The 18,196-nt window shown below is 35.9% G+C and overlaps 1 protein-coding gene across 1 annotated transcript in view; it reads right to left on the bottom strand.

Moving 5' to 3' along the window:
* Positions 1–18,196, bottom strand: part of PTPRQ (protein tyrosine phosphatase receptor type Q) — a 246,833-nt gene that overhangs the window by 210,117 nt on the left and 18,520 nt on the right. The window contains 6 exon segments of the mRNA XM_038558531.1: positions 5,841–5,938; positions 9,205–9,311; positions 9,738–9,891; positions 12,430–12,559; positions 12,741–12,871; positions 14,475–14,735. Of these exon segments, the coding sequence (XP_038414459.1) occupies positions 5,841–5,938; positions 9,205–9,311; positions 9,738–9,891; positions 12,430–12,559; positions 12,741–12,871; positions 14,475–14,735 (881 nt within the window).

The raw sequence follows: 18,196 nt of genomic DNA, 5'->3' as shown, positions 1-18,196 counted from the left end.
TATAACAAGATGATATTTTTCTTAAGCTGCTTTTAAAATCCTCTCTTTAACTTTTATATTTATCTTATTCCTGAAATGTTCTGAACTTCCTGGATGTCTATTTCTCTACACAGGTTAGGGAAGTTTTCAGCATTGTTTTCTTCAAATAAATTTTCTGCCTTTTTCTATCTCTTTTTCTGGGATCCCTATAATGTGAATGTCACTCCACTTGATGTTGTGCTGTAAGTCTTTTAAGTTATCATTCCTTTTAAAAATTCTTTTTTTCTCTTTGTTGCTCTATTTGAGTGAGTTCCACTGTCCTGTTTTCAAGTCATTGATCTTTTCTTCTGCTTCATCTAATCTAATCTCCTTCATCTAATATCCTATTGAACCCCTCTAGTTTATTTATTTATTTTTTAGTTCAGCTGCTGTATTCTTTAGCTCTGAGTTGGATTGGTACTCTCTTCTATTTTCTATCTCCTTGTTGAAGTTCTCACTGTGTTCATCCATTCTTCTTCTAAGTTTAGTGAGCATCTTATTGACCGTTACTTTTAACTTTTATCAGATAAATTATCTCCATTTCACTATGGTCTTTTTTCTGAGTACTTATCTTGTTCTTTTAAAACAGATCCTTTGTTCCCTCATCTTGCTGTTCTTTCTGTGTTTGTTTCTATGTATTAGGCAAAATAGCTATGTCTCCCAGTCTTGAAGAAGAGGCGTCATGTAGGAGATAAACCTTATTGTTCAACCTTGCCCCAGATCTCAGCTGTCTTTCAAAATTTTGTGATTGTCCAAAAAAGCCTGATGTATTCTTAATAGGTCCCAGTTGAAGAGGGTGTGCCAAGACCTGCTAGTGTTCCAAAGGGAGAGATCTCAGTCATCCCTAGTTTCAGAGTGATAGGAATGCAGACCCCCAAGAAGCAGGTTTTACTGTATGCAAATGTATATAATCCTGTGGGATCACAATCATAAATCCTGCTGGCCTTCAGATCAGGTGGTCTAGACATGTCCCCTGGGCAAAACTTGTAAAAATCAGGGCTTCAGATGAGTGTAAAAGCTCCTTTCTGGGAGGTATCATCAAGTTTAGTGAGGCCAAGAGAAAGCACAAAGATGGTGTCTCCCAGCATACATTCCCTGAGAATACTTTTTTTTTTCATTCCCTGAGAATACTTAAATAGCCTCTAAATGTGTGGCAAAATTGAGGTCTGCTCTCCAGGCTGAAGCTCCAAGACAAGTAAATAGGCCTTTTTCGCTGGGGATGTGTCTTACTCTGCCATCTGTGAAGTGCCCTAGAGATGGTGACCTTTTAAAACTGTCTCTCTAATCATTACTATCCCATGTAACCCAGAAACATACACCCCTCTGGCCACCAGAACCAGAACATCAAGGAATATTCCCTGTGTAGACTATGTACCTATGGTTTTAGCAAGGCAGTATGAAAGTGCAGGGCTGAGGCATACCTAACTGGTTGTACCAGGCCAGTGGGAGAATGTAGGGACAACACAGGCCCACCAGTGCGAAGAAGGGAGAGGAAAAGCACAAAAATGGCCCCTGCTAAGACCTCTGTCCCTGGACAGTGTCCCAAGAGGCCACTGCCTTTCCAGCAGAAACTTTTTAAGATAAGCAAATGAATCTCCTTCACATATAGTCTAGATACCTTTCAAACTACTGCTTTCGGCTGAGCCTCAAGGAAAATGAGTCTATGTGAGAGTCCTTAGAGTAGCATCTCAATATTTTGCAGCCCATTTTGCCCTCTGAACATAGGCCCTATTGGTTTTCAAAGCCACATGTTATGGGGGTTCATCATTCTGGTGCAGGTCTTCGGGGTTGGGGTGCCTGGTGTGGGGTATGAACACTTTGCTTCTCAGAGAGAAGCTCCAGGTTTGTGATACTCCTCCCTATCGTGGGTTACTGTGCCAGGATTGGGGTTTTTGGCAAGACTGCACCTTAGCCTCTCATATTCATCTCAATATGACCCTTTTATTGTTTGCTGGAAAGGAGCTGTTCATCTAGTCTTCAGATCTTTTTCAGAGGCAATTGTTCCATATGTAGCTATGGATTCAGTGTGTCTGTGGGAGGAGCAGAGTTCAGGATCTTCCTATGCTGCCACCCTGGACTGCCACCTTACTACTTGTATCTTGCTACTTTTTTTAATGTTTCTATTAGACAATTTAAAATTATACATATAGTTCTCAATTATGGTTTCTGTTATATTTCTATTGACAGTGCCAGTCTATAACATAACTCGGAGTACATAAAAAAAAACAGTTGAGAGATGTAAGAAAGGAAATGGCAAATTTCCTTTGATGTTCTATATCAACTATTTGATTTTTTCTAAGTTCACACTGAATTCTTTTAGGTCTTAAATGTGTGAGCCAATGTTTATTTTCATGCTTGGAATAGATTATACCTTCAGTTCCATTATAGTTATGAGATTCTTTAAAGGATATAAATCTTTTTGCACTCCCAGTGCTCATGAAAAGAAAGCGAGCAATCTAATAGTTTCAGAGGATTACTCACTAGAACAAATATTTGGTGTTCAAATGAATTTCACAGTTTGTCCATACTAATAAATGTTCTTTTTGAATGCTAGGCAAAACAAAACAAGGATTTCTGTTTTGTAAAGAAATTCCTATTATGAAATTTATTACCAGAATATTTTGCATATCACTCTGAGCTTAATTTTCTGAAAACAGGTAGACTTGAAGTTGATGTCCACTAATATCATGAGAAATATAAAATACTTGTTTTCTTATGTTCTCTATGATTTCAACTCTAATGACTTTACATGCCATGCAGACCCCATCATTTCACATTGGTAGAGAACTTATAGATGGTTTGGTTTTCTGAGAACCCGTTAAGAGCCAATTGGAATTTATATTGCAGTAATGGAATTGATAATACTTGGAGACTGAGACTAAAAATTTCATTTAAGATAGTTCATTTTAAAATTTGACTTGGTTAATCAACCAGACCTTTAACACACAATACCATCTTTCCTTTTGGTTTTAGAGGGTTTAGGCTTGAGCTCACCCCTTCCAGGCTTTTTTAAGCCATTCTAGTCACTATCTTTCTCATATCTGCAGTTTTTTTTTTAATGTAAGCACCATAAAGTCAAGAATTTGTTGTTGAAGGAATAATTTTTTTTTAATGTTGAATGTTGGATTTGTTGAATGAATGAAATTATTACTGTTCAAGGAATCTCTCAACTCAGCCTGAAGGCATGCACTAGACCCCATCTTTAAAAAATAATAATAATTCCTTTTTATCTTACTTATTTCTTCTAATCTTAAATATAATTAATTAAAATACTATAATATAAAGAGTTTAACTCTATTTTGTATTTGACTATTGAAAACTTTTAGAGCCCTAACTCTCTTCCCAGCCTACCCTACATCTGGGTCTCCAAGATAAGAAAGCCTTAGATCCTTTTTCCTCTAAGGGCAGAAAATTTTCAAACCTCAGAGCTTCTAGGTCCTCTAGGAAGCCCTTGCTCCAGCTCAATCCTCTAATCACAATATAAACCAAAAGTCAACCCCTCCTCCTTTCTATTTTTTCCCCTCCTCATTGGAACCTTATATGAGCCTATCCCCGTCTGGGAATCCTCAATTTGTTGTGAATCCTGACCATTATTGTGTCATCTGCTTTGGCATGCAAGGAAATTCCTGGTGGGCAATCATGTCTGCTTCTAAGCAGACAACAAAACAAGTATGTGGTAAACATCTGAAACTAATTTAATGTTTTGTGTCAATTATACTTAAAAAATTGTTTAAAACAAGTATACTGTATAAAGGCTATGACAAAGACATGAACGTGAAGTTCAATGGATCACAGAAGAGAATAAATATTTTTAGAAGTATCTGGGGAAGCTATCCCCCAAAATGTGGTGAGTAAAAAAATACATCAATAAATACTTCAGAAAGAAACAATCTACAGGGATGAGTCTCGAAGAGATATGTACTACTAAGGAGAGAAAGAGTAAGATGTTTAATGTATTTATAATATAAGCCTGAAATTTAAGATGAGTGCAGGGAAAGGAAATGAGATGACGGCTCAATAGATTTGTAAGGATTGTCCTGGAGGTCAGCTTCATCCCTGAAGCACAAGGGAGCCAACAATAATGGTAGGATCCTGAAAAGAGGCAAAGAAAAAAGAAATGGAAAGGAAAAGAAGGACTTTCACAATAATTCAAAGTTGGAATCATCAGGATTCAGTAAACAAGTACATACGGACGTGAAAAAAGAGTCAAGGATGACACAAAATTTTCTAGTATGGGAGACTGCTAACTGGTGTTCAAGGGAGCTTCCACAAAGATAATATATCTGAGCAGCACCTTAAAGAACTGTCAAAGAATAATGGGACAGAATGTATTCTGGTTAAAAGAACATGACTAAGGAATAGAATCAGGAAAACACAAAATATGTGGATAATGGTAGGCAATACAATTCTGCTGAAATATGGAATCTAGAGAAAACAAATCAGACAGGTTGTTAGGCTCTGACTCTGAGGATCACACAAGGTAGTGTACATATTAGATGGACTCTATATTTTATACAAGCCTATTATCTTGTTTCTCTCCTTGACCTTAATTGTTACAAAATTCATTCTCAAATTTAAAGCCCAGATGTATTAATGTGTTCATATCAGGTATCTGGTAATTTTATTGCTCTTGTTCCTTTTAGATTGCACAGATTCTATAAATTATTAAATTTTTTGTTCATAGGAAACATCTTTCATTGTATTTCCCCCAAATCTAATGATTGTTTTTAATAACCCTTCTCCCCCACAGACTTGCTGCCACCATTTTTTACATGATTTGAGACCTACGAGCACAGTTTACTGGAACTGTACTAGGAATCTAATCCAATTTGGAATAATCACACTCCTTCCCCTTGGAATTTAAGGAAAATCTGTCTCTCTGTGGCTGGTAATGCACCATTTGTACTCAGAGGTTGTATACAGCCTTCCTTCATTCACCACATGGATTCCTTAGTAAAGAAAACTAGTTATTAGAAAAAAAAATAAGGTAAATGAGCAGAAGTAGACAGAAAAGAAAACAATCCTTGGATTCTCCACAACCTTAATATATGATTGTAGGTCTTCCTAACACCCAGTTGCTCCCCTTAGCTTGGTATCTATGAGGCACTCTTGTATTAATACATTTTTTTCTTTACTGCTTAAACTATTTCAGGTTGTTTTCTATCATTTATAACTCAAATTATTATCTCCTACCACTATGAAAGCATGGAAAAGTTGTTTGCCCCCATAGAATACAAAGCAATAGTGCTATCTCTGGAAGTTTACTCTGCAAATCATACAATGTAGAATGTAGAGTGAATATATTTTCTCATGTGATGCCAGATTACATTATTAATAACAAGAGGCAACAAAACATACATGTTTACTACAAATAAGAGACACAGTTGTAAAGTGGCTTCTCGTACATCTTACCCTCTTACTCTCTTGGCTGGAAGTCTCCACTCAACTAAATCTCTAGGATAAGGTTGGAAGGGAGCCTGTGACACATCACCCAGTTTAACAGCTCAAATCTTTGTTCTGACTAGTGCTGTCACAGAAGCATTACTCTTCAGCACTTTGTTCACTTCCTTGTACTATGTGTGCACATATCTATGTTGAAAACCAAACTCTTTTAAAATATTGGCTTTGATTCTTAAACACTTTTCCATGATAACCTTGTACTTTTAAAGCAGTAAACAGAAAAATTACTTTGGAGGAAAATCTTACATTAAAAGTAAAATAGTTTCTAAAACCATTATGCAAAAAAAAAGCATTAAAAAACAAAGAGTGAAATAAACCCCCCCTAAACATCAAGGTTGTGTAACAGCAGGACTGTTCTTTACCTGAAACTTTTCAAAGCCTCCTTGTGGAAGTTTCCAAGACAAATATATTGTGTTTTCTTCCTGCTCCAAAATCATCAAATCTGATGGTGGGTCTGGATCTAGGGCAATGAAATAAGACACTAGAATGACAGCTTTAAAAAAATCTATAATGTATCAAAGTCAGCACCCAAAAACTAAAAAATCGAGTCAAGAAATGGGTAGGAGGCATGAACAGATATTTCTCCAAAAAAGACATACAAATGGCCAACAGACACATGAAAAAATGTTCAACATCATTCGGTATTAGGGAAATACAAATCAAAACCACAAAGAGCTATCACCTCACACTGGTTAGAATGGCAAAAATTAACAACTCAGGAAACAACAGATGTTGGCAAGGATGTGGAGAAAGGGGAATCCTCTTACGCTATTGGTGGGAATGTAAACTGGTGCAACCACTCCAGAAAATAGCATGGAATTTCCTCAAAAAGTTACAAATAGAACTACCTTATGACCCAGCAACTGCACTACTAGGTATTTATCCAAAAGATACAAATATATAGTTCAAAAGGGCACATGCACCCCAAAGTTTATAGCAGCAATGTTGACAATTGCCAAAATGTGGAAAGAGCCCAGATGTTCATTGACAAATGAATGGATAATGAAAATGTGGTATATAAACACAACACACACACACACACACACACACACACAGAAGAATATTAGCCATCAAAAAGAATGGAATCTTGCCATTTGCAATGATGTGGATATAACTACAGGGGTATTATGCTAAGTGAAATAAATCAGTCAGAGAAAGATAAGTACCATATGATTTCTCTCATATATGGCATTTAAGAAACAAAACAGATGAACATAGGGGAAGGGAAGGAAAAATAAGATGAAAAAGAGAGGGAGCCAAACCAAAAGGGACAACGAACTCTAGGAAACAAACGGAGGGTTACTGGAGGGGAGGTGCGGGGAAGGGGTAATTGGGTGATGGTCACTAAGGAGGGCCCTGATATAAGGAACACTGCATATTACTTGCAAATGATGAATCATTTAATTCTATCCCTGCAACTAATAATACAGTATATGTTAATTAAATTGAATTTAAATAATTTTTTAAAAAAAAAACCTTGACTGTCACACTATGGAAGAGTCTTAGGATATGGGGTTTTTCCAGTCCGTTTTAGCCTTATGTGATCTTGCATAAATTATCTACCCTGAATCTCAGTCTCCTCAACTCTGCAATGGAAAGGACAAAACAATTTTCTAGAAAGCCTCTTCACACAATAAAATTATGCAAACTATGGATTTTAACTTTTTCTCATAGCAGAATTCAGTATAAAGTCATTACAACTGGGATTTTTAACTTACAATTTTATGCACTACATAAAGTAAGAGATCACTCTCTCCTCCTTGCCTTAATTTCACAAATTCCTTTTCCCTTTAAATATTGTATCTGAGAAGATTCTTGAATTTTATTCTTCAAATTGATAACATAACTCTATTTCTAATACATATTAAAAATTTTCATATTGCATTGCTTTAACTGAGAGAAACATAATATTAATATTTTATTGGAATAATTTCATCTGTAAAATTCAAATTTTGCATGAGATTTTTTTTTGTCCTACTTACATATTGATTTAAGTTTATTAGAATGCAGTTCAGTGGTAGATTTAAACCTGAGTCACTGATTCACTATCCTTTTTATTTTTTCTGTGATGCATATTCCCTTCTAACTGGAATCAATTTATTATGCTTCCAAATTACCATAATATATTTTAGCTCTATTTTATACATTTATTAATATTCCATCTACCTCCAAATGGAGTTGAGGTGGCTTGCGGAAAAAGGAGGTACAGGAAGGTCAAAAATTATTATTATGCAGTAGAAGGTAAAAGTCAAATAGTAAAGTGGAAAAGATGGGGGAAAATAATTGCCAGCCTTGTCTTGGAAAACACAGCCAAAGCAAGGTCATAAAATATGAAAGTATTATGAAACCCAGAGTAGAAATGAAGATCTTGAGGTCCAAATAGAATCAGGATTCATACAAAGTCACAGAGCCAAGAATGGGTAGTGTCCTTCCTATGATGTAGCAGCCTTTCTAGTGAAGCATAGTGGTTACAAGGGTAAAATGTGATGTCAGGGAAACCCAAGTTCAAATCTTTGTTATCTTGTATAAGCTACTAAAATTCTCTAAGCCTCAGTTTCCTCATTTATAAGAAAGGTAAACATATGCATCTCATTAGGATCCATAGAATAAAAGTCGCCATTCAGAATTGTGATATGAAGTATAGAAAATATTTTGCAAAATCTCTGACAAACAACAGGCACTCTATTTGATGATGACAACAATAACAATGACGGTGATGGTGACCTGATAATGATACAGCCCCAATGAAAGCAGCAAAGAAATTTTCACTTATAAATTTTTTAAATCCAATTTTAAAAATGAAGCTGTTTCTCATCTATTTCTGACATTTCCTCGAATGGTCTTTAGGAGAGGGAGCAGAGTGTCATATCAGTTTTAGTGTTAGACACTGGGTTAAAAATCTCACCCTCAGTGATGAGTTATGAATACCTCTATACCTCTAAGCCTTAACCTACATCTGAGGTAGCCTGGGTAGATTCAATACGGTGATGTAAGCACATAATACCATGCTGGTGATTCGTAACTGGTCAGACATTTTAGCATATTTTCCAGGAATCGATTTGACTGTCACCCATTTTCTAGTGCTTTCTCTTCCTCCACACTGTGAATTCTGACATTGAGCCTCCTCTCACACTGATGGGAACACTGGTCTTTGAGCACAGGTGCATGTGGCTGGGCCCAAGTGAAAGGGCTTCTTGGAAACACTGCACATGTTCAGGGCAGGCATACGTGTAAGGGATGCTAATAAGGTCAGAAGAGGCAAATTGAACCCAAATAATGCAATTTAAAAAAAAAGGCAGTGCTATATACTTTGTCATATTCCAAGTGTTGTTTTGTGTTTCATAAAATGTTAAATACAGTCAAAATAATAGAAAAAATATTGAGTGTCTCATGACAATAATATCTTGAGGTTTAGAGTACTTGGCACTTGCACAAAGAGCTCTGTGTTTGGAATTTAGTAACAAGATTTTGTACATAGGCAGGAATAATTATTCTCATTTTCTAAGTGAAAACTTAATAGTTCTGCCCAAGGTCACATAACTAATAAGTGATAGAGGCAGGAATATAATTCAGGCGTTCTCCAAATAAATGCAGTGCTCCTTCTTTTCAAGCATGCCATAAACCACTTACATTTTCATTCATTTTTAATTAGATATTGGCTTTAAACACAACCATTTCCAATCTTTTTTACACATGAAAAGTCAATTAAATATAAAATAAACTTACAAGTGCTAACCATGAGGACAGTAGGATGGCTTCTCTTCAGTCCCTTGGTAGTTATAATGCTAATTAAAAAGTCAGTCCCTGAAGCAAGGCTATTAAATGTGAAGGTCCTACACGTTAAAAAAAAAAAAGTCACATATTAAAATGTTCAGCTCAGAAACATTTGGAAAACTCCCATCTTCTCACCCTGTCTATAGAAAGAATTTTATATATAAGTCTTGTGGTATTTTTACTGTCAATCTGCTATGCTCCAGCACAAATAGTTAATGAGAAATCATAGCTTCTTATGCAGAGAAATTAATTTAAGTAAAAAATGAGATATTTTGAATTAATTCATTATTATATGCAGAAAGGATCTGTTACTCTACATCTGACTCAGTTATTCTAATCACACTGCAGCCCAAATGTTTTTACAATGTTTTCTAATTTCTGTTTATATTAAGTCACTAATATAGCTTTTCAAAAATGTATATATAAAATGTTAATCTCGTGTTCCATGTAACTTGACTCCATTTCTTTTCTCAATATTTTCATACCTTTGTGTGGAAGACAGGAGGACTTCCTCTTTCATTAAGCTTTTGCTGGATATTGAAATGATGTATCCATCCAGAAGACTTCTAGCTGATGGCCAGCTAACAGTTATTGCACTGGAGTTTCTACTATGGTTCATAAATTCAGCTGCACTTGGGGCTATATCATTAAAACAAACACATAAAATAACATTTTCTACTGCACAAAGCACCTGCTCTACCACAGCCTTGAAACACTCTCAAGATCTGTTTTACTTTCTGCAAACTCTGAGGGTAACCAAGACATTCCTTTCATTCTTCCTGGTACATATGAAAAGCTAAAAGTCAAAATAAGAGAAAAAAAAAAAAAAACCCTAGCAAGAATCATTTTAAACTTTAAAATGGAGCCAATAGGCGTTATTGTAGTACTGTAACCAATATTTCGTTGCCTCAGAAATGTAGGGAGAGATTATATCTTGGTCTTGCGCAACCACTGAAGAGGAGCAGAATATGCTGCCCCAAAATACTCCTCTTCGGCATAAGGATTATTTTGAGCTGGTTATTTTTAAGAAATGCAGACACAGGAGAAACTCTGAAAACTGAGTAAAATTACCTTTTGTTTTTTTTTTGTTTTTTTTCTTTTTTTTAATTTATTTTTTATTGGTGTTCAATTTACTAACATACAGAATAACCCCCAGTGCCCGTCACCCACTCACTCCCACCCCCCGCCCTCCTCCCCTTCTACTACCCCTAGTTCGTTTCCCAGAGTTAGCAGTCTTTATGTTCTGTCTCCCTTTCTGATATTTCCCACACATAACTGGAGGGTATTATGCTGAGTGAAGTAAATCAGTCGAAGAAGGACAAACATTATATGTTCTCATTCATTTGGGGAATATAAATAATAGTGAAAGGGAATATAAGGGAAGGGAGAAGAAATGTGTAAAATTACCTTTTGTAAGAGACATTTTACAATTATAAGGGAAATCTCTATTCATAAGAGTGTCTCCCTCTACTGGGCAGAGAAGTCTAACTAAATCTCTAGAATATTTCTCAGCCATTAGAAATGACAAATACCCACCATTTGCTTCGACGTGTGGACCTGGAGGGTATTATGCTGAGTGAAATAAGTCAATCAGAGAAGGACAAAAATTATATGGTCTCATTCATTTGGGGAATATAAAAAATAGTGAAAGGGAATAAAGGGAAAAGGAGAAAAAATAAGTGGGACATATCAGAAAGGGAGACAGAACATGAAAGACTCCTAACTCTAGGAAACGAACTAGGGGTGGTGGAAGGGGAGGTGGGCAGGGGGTGGGGGTGACTGGGTGGCGAGCACTGAGGTGGGCACTTGACGGGTATTATTCTGTATGTTGACAAATTGAACACCAATAAAAAATAAATTTATTAAATAATTAAAAAAACTCTTATCAATGGAGAAGATAGATCTAAATCTGCATAACAATCTTACATTTGTTTACTGTGCTTTCCTGGTAGCCTCCCATAATTGGCTCCCTTATCCCCCCTCAACATTTTCTGGAGATAGTATTTAAAGTGGTGGTTTAGGCCATTTCAGAGAGTTTCTCGTATTCCCTGGGTCTCTCCCATGTATGCACGGATTATACATGTTTTTAAATTTTTGTTTTTATTTCTCTCCTGTCAATCAGTCCTAGGCGGATTGAGGTGTCTCAGTCAAGGACCTAGAAAGGTAGAGAGAAAACTATTTTTCCTCCAAAACCACCAATCTCAAAAATATTTAATGATTCTTGTAGGACTCATTCCAATTAAATACCAAACAATGACAAGGTTCTATTTCAGCAGGAAAAATCATTGTAATCTAAATATGCAATGTCAGGGATCCCTGGGTGGCTCAGAGGTTTGGTGCCTGCCTTTGGCCCAGGGCGCGATCCTGGAGTCCCGGGATAAAGCCCCGCGTCGGGCTCCTGGCGTGGAGCCTACTTCTCCCTCTGTCTGTGTCTCTGTCTCTGTCTCTCTCTCTCATGAATAAATAAATAAATAAAATCTTTTTAAAAAATATGCAATGCTTCCCTTGTTTCCCAAGGAAAAAAAGTAAATGAAATAGTGTATAATATATATTTTGTATCTAAAATTCTTCCATGTATAAGAAAGGAACAAAACTGCCAAGATATTCTCTCCCAGTTTCAGTCTGTGTTAATAGTAAAAGAATATCAGACATGACCAGTTTCTAAACACATAAATCAATGTTTCCATAGCATCAGCGTCGAGAATCACTAAAATATCTACATTAGTAGAGTAGTTGAAAATTTTACGTCACCTAGATATGAAAATGTACACATTTTGTCCACATTCTTCCCAATCATCCCGTATTTCGTGTGACTAGCATGGAATAACCACCATCTGCCATGGGGAGTAAGTTGCTAACACTGAGGAAATGTCACTTCATTGTCTGCTTAACTGAACAATGAAGAAATTAAATCACAAATGGAAAATCTGGCCAGGTCCCAGGCAATTAGCCACTCTACTGCCTGGCAAGGCATGTACAAAAGAGGTTATTCTAACCCAGATACGGGGAAACAGAAAAGAGACAAGAGAAGACACTGCCTGCCCCTAAAGAAAATCTGGGAAGAATAAACTATTTACTAAATCTTCCCTAAAGAAAAAAAAAAAATCTTCCCTAAAGAATGAAATAAATACTTGAACGCTGAATAATACCCTAAAGTGCTTATTACACAGGCTGTACCTGTCTGTATTTCTTTTATATGAGGAGTGCTGTCTTTAAAACCTTCTTTTTCAGTGCGAATTGAGAAAGTGTACACTGTGGCAGGATCCAGGTTAGAGAATGTTGCTGCTTCTTGAACTACCTTCTGGACCTATCAATCCAAAAGAAGTAAATTAGCAAGCGTCCATTTTAAAAATGTTTCACGATTCAACACAACCAAATAAGCATGGGGGCTATTTAGTTTCACTACTATCTAATGTAAGAATGCAGTAATATTGGATTCAGCATGAAAGATTCAAGTTTAATGCTTCCAAGAGCCGCTTGTAACATACCATGAAAGCAGCAGTACAGTTCATGCATGTGATTTCATAATGCTGAAAATTCCCATCAGCTCGATTCCAGAGAATTTCTATGGAAGAGTCTGTTACTTTGCCCTCATGGATATTTGATGGTGCTTCCAGACCTACCCCAAACACACAACACATTTAAATTCTCCTTATATGTTTTCTTTTAATCTATATCCCTTTAAAGGGGAAAAAAAAACCCACAATGCAAGAAAAGAACCATAAAGTTTATTAATCAACCCTCTCTGTATCCGAATTTAAAATTAGTTGTTCACACATACATGACAGTTTATCAAATATAATAATCAGTTGCAATACTCAGAGTCATTGCAAACACCATAACAAGGAGCTAACTTGGTTTTGCAGCAAAAGCTACACAGCAACAAACTCACAGTAGCAAATGCATAATATTTAAAAGAAGAAAAAGAGATTAAAGCTTTCTGAAACTATTACCATAAGTTAAAAAGACAACAGAGAGAAACATGAAATACAGAACAAGGGAGTAAAAGAATCTTCTTTGTATCAAATATTTGCTAAAGCCAAAATCAAATTTTATCTGATGAATTCTAATGGTTATGTTTTCTATTTTAAAGATCCCATTCAGCATAAAGAAAAAGAAATTTTCAGAAAAAAAATTACAGCTTTAGACCATCATCTTATATATCGATATATTTTGCTACTTATATCACAATATTGACATATTTAGATGATAAATTACTAATTATTTTTAAAGACAAGAACTGCCAAATATAATGCTGCCCTTATGATTTATAATATAGGGAAGAGACAGAATACATATATAAAAAGTATATAAAAATTGCAAGCAAAAATAAAGTGTAAACGTACTAAATTGATTATAAATATGCTAAAATACTATTATAATAATGTGATCGGTGATATCAGTTTGGGAGTATTTTATGAAAACTTGAGCTTAAACATGAATGTTAAGACTACAATTTGGGAGGAAGAAGACACATGGTGGTATAATAATATGTGAATATTCATAGACAGAAAGAGCAAAACATGAACCTAGATATGTTATAATCAAAATTATAACATATTTTAGAGTGCATATGATTTTTGTATGGCATTTATTACTCTGTGCCATTCATTTCTATATCTCCTGGGTCAATATAAATAAATGATAAATGTCATGTGTCTCAATGTTCAGAATGAATATTTGTAGAATTTGGGAGTGACTTAAAGAAAAGATGAATCAAAGTTGATTGAAATTCAAAATGTAAGTACTGGTATGAACAATTATAACACATACTAATTTTAAATATTCAAAGAAGTGAGTAAAATATATACTGGCTCCTTCCAGACAAAGGGCAGCATGGAGAGAGGAAACACATGCTAAGATTATGCTTTGAGACACACCATTAAGTGTCTGTAGACAAACAATATAACCTAATTCTCATAATTTGCCTAAAATTATTCACATTCCTCACTCTTCAAATAAATCATTGTAAGTCCTGATTAATATGCAAGTACATTTTTTGTTAATGGATAGATTTAAAAATTTCATGACTTCTCAGTTTTACATAAAGTTAGCTCTTTCTCTATACTTGGGCAGTGAAAGACCAGGCTTAGTAGTAAGGTATTTGATTATTTTAAAAGATCTCTGAAGATAACTGCATTGAAGTGAATGTAGCCTACTAATACAAAATTGTACACAAAATCAAAATCAAGAAAAAATTTATGTAAGTCCCAAACACTTACATGTTTTTACTGCAGGCACGTAATACATATTACTTAATTTAGTCCCACTGGTGATGGAAACAAAGAAATTATACTCCGTGCCTGGGGTTAAATTGCCAACAGTTATTTTATTGTCATGTTTCAAGAGCTTAGTTACATTTGGCCCTCCTTCGATTGCAATATGTATGCCATCAAACACTCCAATATCAGGCATTTGAACAAATAAGATTACAGAGGTGCTATGACTTTCATATGGGATGACAATCTGGACTGGCTTGGGCTCTGAAAGATAAAAAGATTCATAGTTAGTGGTTTTTTTTTTTTTATTTCAAAGACATTCTCTCTATTGTCTGGCATGTTCTAGAATATGTGAAAATAATAAATGCCTGTGCAAATTTATGTCTACTATGTCAGTATTAGACAGAAAAATAAGGTGGACATTCTGATAGACTGTATGTACACATATACTGAAAGTACCTGATTAAGTTTCATTTTTTGATTCTCCATCATAGTTTCAAAAATACAAGAATCTAAGAGGTTCTGATTTTTTTAAACTTTTGGTCTATTTATTAAGCAAATGCGTTGTAAACCTATATACTAGGAGGAGTTCTGAAATAAGGCCAGAGTCCTGCGTTCAGAGTTCCCAATCTCAAGAAACAGATACACAAATCACTACCCAGAATCCCAAGTGGATGGAGCTGGTAATGTGAACACAAGCTGTTGGGAATAGAGGAAAAAAACAATTCTAGCAGAGATCATTGGAGAAGGCTTCCAGAGTCTATGATGTTTAATCTGCACCTTAAAGTACAAGTTTGCCAGAAGGAGTGTGTGGTGGGGAAAGGGGACAAGAAGGGAATTACAGACAAAGAGAAAACCATGAGGGAGGCATGGAAACCACAAAGGGCGTCATCGTCCTCGTGTATTCAGGGAATAGCAAGCTCTTTCAGCTGTTTACTAGCAGAGCAAGTTACTAATCACCAGTCTTGGGCAACCAGTTACTAATCTTCGGCAAGCTACTACGTCATTCCATGCCTCAGTTTCCTCATCCCTGAAGTGGGAAGGAGACAAGGATCTACTTTGTAAGATCCTTGTGATGACTCAATGAGAGACTGTATTTATACCCAAAGCACTTAGTTGCAGGCACATGGCAGGTGCTCAGGGTGGGTAAAGCCTGGGGTATGTGTGAGGAACAGGGACCAGGCATGCAAGGCCACCTCTGAGGCTGGGTGCTGTCTGCGAGAGGCTTTGCATGCCAGGCTATGGAGGTCAGACTTGATCATGTAGGCACAGGGATTTTGAACAGACATTTCGTTTCATTTTTAGGAGCACAGTCCTGGCAACAGTTGAGAGGAAGGATTCTCTTACATTTCACACTCTCGCTGACCTCTACGTGAGAGCTTTCTTGTACTGCAATCCTCCACTGTACTATTTAGAGCAGATTTGAAATTTTAGATGATTTCTATTCACATTATTTTTTTCCTCAGGTCAATTTTAATTTCAATTTAATTTGTGGGTTATTGAAATACTACCCAGCATATCCTTAGATCTGTCTTTCTTCCAAGGAGGTATCTTCTTCTAAGATAGACATTCTGAAGAAATATTTTTTTCCTCCAGAGAATAATTAGACATAGTTTGTTTTTCAGTTTTCTTTGTGACATCTGGTTTGATGTAATGAAACTTGTTCTAAGTCAATGACACTGTATTTGATAATGTGATTCCTCCATTTTACCCAGAGCCAGTACTGTGTAAAAGGATTTAAACAAATACCTATAATTAGCATTCTAGAACATAAAATCTATGCAGTATCTCTATTAATTCATTCATTTGTAACATATAACTTTCCTTGCCTTCGAAAAAGGGTAGTTACAAGGAAATGTTCAATATATTAACCATAACAAATACCATATGGCATATAATTGGGTTTCAAAGCACTTTTACTATGTTTTTCCTTTTCCCGTTATATTAACTTTCCTTTTTCTGTCATCACTAATTTTTTTGTGGGCTTCCTCTTTAAATTCCTTACAGCTCTCTTCAGTTACAAAGCTCTTACACTAAGTATGGTTTTTCCAAGGCTAGTATGATATCCCACAAGTATCCAACCCATCTGAATGTGTGAGCAATGATCTGAGAGCTTCTAAATATGCCAGAGTAGAAATTAAATATCTGGAGATTGGAAATAAGTGACCAGTGTAGTCATGGAAACAGTTCACTTCCATGTTCCTAGGCGCTGAAGATATTTTCTAAGGAGAGACAATGCTTTAAATAGGCATTACCTAATTTAGTTTCTAAAAGTGTATAGAGTCTGTGACATTCTCTATAGTGGGTAAATGTGGGGCTTTTCATCAGTTCCACCTGTTCAGGGAATTAGGACCAATGGCATCAATATAATGACCTATCAAAGCAGATGAACACCAAGGCTATAAAGGTGTAGAATGAGACAAAGTTCTTTCTTTTCTTCAAAACTATATCCTGAACCTCTGGAAACTCAAGTAAGAGAAGGTGTCACTTAAAAAAGAGAGAGAGAGAGACAGAGAGAGAGAGAGAGAGAGAGAGGTATAGCCATATTCTGGAGATTTCTAGGTGTTTCTACTTTGGTGATTGTGACCTTTATCTTCACCCATTTTCCTAAAAAAGATTTTTCAAAAGAAGTGGTATCCTTGGGGGCTGTATGAGGTTTTTTCAATATAAGACAAATGGAACAGGGCCAGATTCAAAGGCTTTAGTATAGGCAAGGGAGAACAAGGTCTCAGAGATTTCCAGGCTATCTTTAAATTTATTCTTCTATACTAGGAAGGAAGAAAGGAAACTCAGATACTAGCTCTCTTTCCCTCAAGGAAAGGAGTACAGTTAATTCCTCCAACAATGAGAGACTACAAAGGCAACTGAAATGGCTTTCCTATGGTTGAAACACTAGGGATGCTCATTGTTCCTCAAAGCCACCAACCAGTCTAGTCCTACTGAGAAATAAAAATCATCACAACACCAAACACTCTCATAGTGCTTGCTTGGGATCTGAGCCCTTAAATTTCATTAATTTCATACTGTAGATAAGACTATTATCATTCCCATTTTAGAGAGAAGGAAACTGAGGGCCATTAAAGGTTGAGGGACTTCCCAGTGGATGTAAGCTGATAATCATGGAGTTGGAATTTCATACAAGGCAATCCAGTTCCAAGGTCTGTGTTCCTAAGGACTGCCTTCTCCTAAAAGTCACATGTAATGGTTCAGGTGCAGCACAATCATAACTGGAAGTCAAGTTTTGCTGGTTATTTTCAGGATGCTTTAGAGAGATGGACAAATATGCTTCAATAGGAAAAGGGAAATCAATGAACATGTAAGTTTTATTTTCTTCCATGTGTCTACAAAAGGTCATTAGAAGGTAAATGTCCCTCTGTGCTTAACTGTCTCAAAGTTCATGGAAGAGAGAAACGGGACATGATAAACAGCAGTTATCAAATGTTTGTTGAATGAATGCATACAGAGAATTAGTTTTTATCTATGCACCTTGGGATAGGGTAATATTTGTTTCATCATCTGAGACAAATAAAAATGATAAATAATTCCATAGCCTCTCATGTTTAGAACTGAAGAGAAAAGCCCATAGAATGATAAGTAATGGTGATATGCTTCAAGGAACTAAAGATAATTTACCAGAAAGAAAGAAACTATAGAAACCAGCAACACCTAATGGCAATTTCCGAACAAGTGAAGTTCTTTCACGTGAATCAGGGAGTAGGTTTGTT

The sequence above is a fragment of the Canis lupus genome, chromosome 15 (genome assembly GCF_011100685.1).
Source record: "Canis lupus familiaris isolate Mischka breed German Shepherd chromosome 15, alternate assembly UU_Cfam_GSD_1.0, whole genome shotgun sequence".
NCBI classification, from domain to species: Eukaryota; Metazoa; Chordata; class Mammalia; order Carnivora; family Canidae; genus Canis; species Canis lupus.
This window is presented reverse-complemented; position numbering and strand designations above follow the sequence as displayed.